The sequence below is a fragment of the Lepisma saccharinum genome, chromosome 7 (genome assembly GCF_977018435.1).
Source record: "Lepisma saccharinum chromosome 7, izLepSacc3.1, whole genome shotgun sequence".
NCBI lineage: Eukaryota > Metazoa > Arthropoda > Insecta > Zygentoma > Lepismatidae > Lepisma > Lepisma saccharinum.
In genome coordinates, this window is record NC_139235.1 from 5,886,341 (window position 1) to 5,892,340 (window position 6,000).

At 35.3% G+C, this 6,000-nt stretch overlaps 1 protein-coding gene across 1 annotated transcript in view; it reads right to left on the reverse strand.

Annotated features, from left to right (window-relative positions):
• klar (klarsicht) overlaps window positions 1–5,177 on the reverse strand; it is a 495,292-nt gene extending 490,115 nt beyond the window's left edge. Inside the window, exon 1 of the mRNA XM_083124917.1 lies at window positions 5,050–5,177. Within this exon, the coding sequence (XP_082981043.1) occupies window positions 5,050–5,165 (116 nt within the window). The 5' untranslated portion in view covers window positions 5,166–5,177. The remainder of the gene's footprint in view (window positions 1–5,049) is intronic.
• Window positions 5,178–6,000: the final 823 nt, after the last annotated feature.

Consider the following 6,000-nt stretch of genomic DNA (forward strand, 5'->3'; position numbering starts at 1 on the left):
TGATTCGTTATTGTTAAAATTTGTTCATATTGTTCAATTGTTAATAAAAAGTACAAGAAGACTGTAAGAAAGGCATATTACAGAGATGGGATGTTCTTGTCGGTTTGGAATGCACAGAAACCCACAGACATTTATGATTTGAAACTCAAAATCACACAGGCTTTTGACAGGATCACCCCAGAGATGTTACACCAGACGTGGAATAAATTGAATCACCGTTATGAGTTGTGCAGAGTTTGCAATGGAAGCCATGTACAAAACTGTTAGTTGTGTAAAAAAATAAAAACTCCCACCTTTCAGTCTTTTGCATACAATATTTCAGGTAATTACATTTGACCAAAAAAATTTCACATCCATTTTATTTTATCCATACCGAAACGGATCACCCTGTATTTATCACATTTTTAATATAGACGTTTACATAAAATTTAAAACTTGTTATGTACTATATAAATTCAAACACTTTTCAAGAAATCTGTCCTACACTGCCATATTTTAAAACAAAGTTCAATGAACGGACATGAGTAAAAGGTAACAACTTTAGAAAAAGAAGTTTAACATACGAAATCTGATTCTAACTGTTCACTTATAAGTAAATGTTTCTGCAGTACTGTTATAAATAAACTTGACTGTACGGCATCGACATATTTTCTATACATATCGTTGATTGAGAATGCAAATGTTCTGTCTCCGAATTCTAAACAAATCAAGATATTTTGGCTGTGGTCTATTTAGAATGCAATTCTTTCATCTCTGCTACCGCCTGATACCTACATACAACCAGTATTGATATATTGAGTCTTCTTGGACCATGTACAGAATTTGGAAGCAGTTACGAGAATGTAAACTCCAACAACCAATGAAACATTACGACAATTTCCTCAACCAACTACAAGTGCCAACCAAATATGATATAAACCACGTATCTAACCTCAGTCACTTGTGGGAGCTGCTTAGCAATAATAGGTGTCTTCGGTTCTTACTTTTATTGTTAACAGACAAAACTTTTCGATAATAGTAGAATCAAAGTAGTTGATTGATTTCCCAAAATATGAATTATTTATTTTAGTTTGCTACCAAATGAGAAATTTACAATGAAATTATTTCAGCTTCATCTAGTTTCCAGAATGCAGTGTTCTATCTGGTAGACAAGCTAGTGTTGCATGCAGATGTTCTATTTAAAATTTAAATTATTAATTACAGCATAAGTACCTAATGAAACAACTTCTTATTTTTAGAGGGCCTACAATATATCAGCCTTTGCAATGTTACAAACTTTCAGCACAATGGTGACAAAGGTTGAATAAATATATGCAAATTAATTAGTGGAGTTCAAGTATCTGTATTTTATTTTTTGTTATACAATCCCTTATTCTTAAAATAGGAATTTTGAAAAAAGTGCTAATATATTTAAAAGCTATGTTTCTCAGTTTTAAGTTAACTAGGTTAATAGGAATTATCTTTTTCCTGGCGACATGATTCGAACAAGTGTTCTGGGGTTACCAGTCAGGTTAAGTCTATGTTGGATTCCAACATTTCGAGCGTATACATTGCTCTCATCACCAGGGAATACAGAAATGGAGCCCAGTGTAGGGTTAAATATATGACTATTATGGCGGAGTTTGGATTCTGTCTTCTTATTGGCTCACTCTGGATCCTGTTGTTCTTATTGGCTGCAACTTTGTTTTTACAGAGGAGCGAATTCCAGGCATGACTGAGCCGGAATCCCACGTCCCTGTTGAGATTGGTACTTTCCTGTTATATGGCTATGGCTCCATTTACTCGTCGGTCCCAGTAACCAGCACATTTGGCTATTATTTTGATGTCAGCAAATAAAACCCTGCGTCCCTCTGTTATCCTGTGTTCTGCAAGCCCTGACTTTTCAGGTTGAAACAATCTGATGTTGCGCTGATGTTTAATGGTGCGTCCTGTTTGGCCTATCTATGGTGTCCCACACTCGCAAGAAATATGGTATACTCCTGGAATCCGTAGCTCCAGATTATCCTTGACTGAGCGGAGAAGAGCCTTGATCTTGAGTGGCGGTCTGTGGATGTTCTTTATTCAGTGTCTTGTGAGAATTCTACATAATTTCCCAGAGGTGCACCCAACAAAAGGTAAAACTAGGTTAATTTAACTGTTGAAGTAATGAAACACGTTAGTGGCTTTTTCAGTTTTTGCATTGATGACATATGAAACAAATGACATTGCGAGGATGGAACAGGTGTCAGTTGTCCGATACTTGTATTGCAGGCAGATAAAAGAATTCAATCATTAGATGCAGGTTCGCTCTTTGCACACATCTAAATCAAAGAATTTATTTACAAGAACTCCATATATGCCTGTCTATATTCTGACATTGAGCTCAATTGCAAAACATTAACTAATGTATTTACTAACATTCTAACAATGATGGACTTCTGAGCCTTTTTGTAATTGCAGCTAATACAATGGCCATCTGATGAACACTGGATGTTATTTATTACTGTCTTCATTCATTTCCTTTCACAGGACGTCAAAGTTTATTTACCCTACTGGAAACTTCTACTGTTTTCAGTAGACAAATTCTACTGTGTACTGTGAAATGTACTGAAATCCTATTGTAGATCTACTGTACAGCTACTGTGCTCTACAGTAGGACTACTGTACTGAAAAATAATACATAATACTTGCTACTATATATTATAAAATCATTTATTGACTCTAAGAATAGACAAATTAAATCTTGACACCATATTTTCAGTGATTTTGAAGTGAATTAGAAAAACAGTAAATGCACTGAATTTCTACTGTTTTTCTAATGAATACTACTGAAGTCAGAGATATCTTAATGAATAAGTTAATATAATTATTTCCTAAGAAATAACTCAACCTTAAAACAGCTAGTAGTTTGAATACATGATCATATCAGTTGATTTTCTATTTTCAGCATGAAATTTCCATGATTATTATCATATCTGTGTAATGCAATTGCAGAAAGGATCCATCTTTTGATCAATGTAGTCAACAGTGTTTGCTTCTTTTGGAAGCATTGAGGGTCAGGTCTTCGTTTAAACTATTGTTTTGCAGTTTTCGTGTGAATATAGGAAGAACAATATGTCAACTTATGTATAAAAGAGTATGTTTTTCAGTGTTAACCACAATGAAGCTACACACTTAAAAACGTGTTCACTTTATTTGATTTATTTGTTCTGTGAACGTATTCCAAAGCAGCAAGTTCCACATGCTTTACCATACATTTATTTTAGTTGTTTATACAATTTTTCCATTGCATTTTCAGTTGTATAGATAAGAAAATTTTTATTACTGACAAGAGTACTGTTTTCAGACAACAATATACTGAACACAATAAAAGTTATTAGTTGTACAATTATATTACTGAAAACATTAAGAGTACAGTTAAACTAGCCTACTTAAGATAGAAGAACCAGTTGGACTACCAAAAACAATAGAAAACAACAACAGTACAGTTCAGCTACTGAAAACAGTAGATGTATTTTAAAACACCCATTGATCTTCTGAAAACAGTAGACAGAATTTTCAGTAGGGTATTGCTTTGAAGTACACAGGATTCATTCATTCACTCAGGAAGTGAGTTGGAGTTACAGCGAGAACCATACGTTTACTGAATTTTGCAATTCCTCCTTTTCCCAAACCTTCTTCCACCAGTTTCCATTGATTTTTTTCCAATTTTCAGTAGCATATCGAGTATTGCAAGAGTCACTTTGCAATTTTTCCAAAGCTACAGCTATATTCTTCAGGTTCTGTAACATTTCTTCAGTACAACACTTAATGTGTGTATCCATAACATTTGATTTTATGGTTTGGTCAATAAAAAATGTAGGCCTAACTCTTGGCATTGAAAAGAAATTATTTCTTATGAAGTGGATGGAATGTAGAAAAATAAAATTAAGAGATTTTTTGTTTGTTGGGTGACTTGATTGATTGATTTACTTTATTTTACTTCGCATTTTGTGCCACTTTTAGCTAATTTGTGAAGATGGGGATGAGTGATGATATAATGAAATTGATGAATAGACACTCACAAACATCCATCCCCAGGCTGGGATTCGAACCCGGGACCCTTGGTATCATAGCACGATGTGCTAACCACTCCATCACGGGGGCCGGCTTGGGTGACTTGAGTCGCAGCATTAAATTTGAATTGTTGTTAAATTGGATTCCAGGCAGGAGACCCGGGTTCAATTCCTAGCATGGGCGATTTCAGGTTGGAATTTTTCAAGCGATCTCCATGCATAAGCAGCTCTGGGGCTCACCCAGCCTCAATGGGTACCTGGGGGGTTGAGCCAGCCAGAGTGCAGGACTGATCAGATCATCTCCACTACAGCCGATATCAAGAATGTGTAGATCCCTACATCTTCATCCCCTATGTGCCCTCATGGTGCAGTGCAATGCACATGAGATAACATTACTTTTCATTAAACTGGATTTACATCGGTGCAAACATCATTTAAAATTTATTAAAACTTTTCATCTGGAACAATTTCAAAATGTATAGCATAGTCCTTAGTTACAGCATGGAAAGTAAATAAAAGTATTTTACAAATGTCTAATATCTGTGTTGTAAAACCTACTTTTTTAAACAATAACTTGAAATGGTGCATATATAATATAAGGTACTCCAATAAGAATTACCAGTTTTCTGCTAATATGTAGTTACATAAATGTTACTCTCTCTCCACATTTCAACAAAATAATGAAACTACGACTACCTGCTGTATTGGTATATTTTTTAATACTTAACATGTTGGGTAATGTACAATAACAACATAAATTTCGAGTTTTCACAGAAAAACTTTTTTTGAAAATCATAAAAAAAAAATCATGATTTAATCACTGATTAAATCATTTTCAAACCTGGTCTGCTCCGATTAGATATTTGACCAATTTGAAAGTTCAACCTGGTATAGGTCTGCCTGCATAATGACTTGCAATGAAGATGGAATTACGGTATTAAGATGGACGTGGAGGAACTTGGTGAGGATGGTCAAGGGTGGAATGTTTAGTTAAGTCATACTAAATTTTAATTACCTGGGTTTCTTGGTTAGACTGTTGTAAGGTCTCTCAGCTCGTATCCTCGCTTGCTCAGGGGTCTCTAGGCCACTGCCAGAGGGCTGCAGCGAGGACAGCGAGAAACTGGTTTTCATGGCTGATATTTCATACCCTGAAATTAATAATCTCATTAACATAAATCATAAAACACAAACATGTTATGGGAACAGTGCAAACATTCTGCTATAAATGCAGCCATATTACTTTATTCATAAAATGCTATTTTTTTTAACAAAAAAGGAGGAATTATTTTACTTCCCAAACTGTTGAATGCTGTTATCTATTTTAACATCTTCCTAGCATCTCTAATATAAATCAATACATGGCAATAATAACTTATATAATTAAATAACTCAATGAAATTTAATTAATGATATTGTCACAGTTCTAAATTCAGAACCACCAGCAGCTTTTTTTTTAAAAAAAAAAATGACGATTACAATAATAAAGAGAACATGCATAATTTTGTAGAAAACGTTAAGTCAAACCACAAAATTCATTATACACGTTATGCAAACATAAGAACAGTTGTCACCAGTGGCAGATCCAGAGAGGGACAGGGACACGTCCCCCCCCCCCAAATGCTCGAGCAAATTATACTCGTAATATGTAATGTACAAAATTAATAAAAAAACATTCTTATTAATTATGGGTACACTTTTGAAAAGTGGTGCCCCCTGTGCATCGTTCAAAGTTGGTGCCCCCTGTGCATCGTTCAAAGTTGGTGCCCCCTGTGCATCGTTCAAAGTTGGTGCCCCCTGTGCATCGTTCAAAGTTGGTGCCCCCTGTGCATCGTTCAAAGTTGGTGCCCCCTGTGCATCGTTCAAAGTTGGTGCCCCCTGTGCATCGTTCAAAGTTGGTGCCCCCTGTGCATCGTTCAAAGTTGGTGCCCACGTGCATCGTTCAAAGTTGGTGCCCACGTGCATCGTT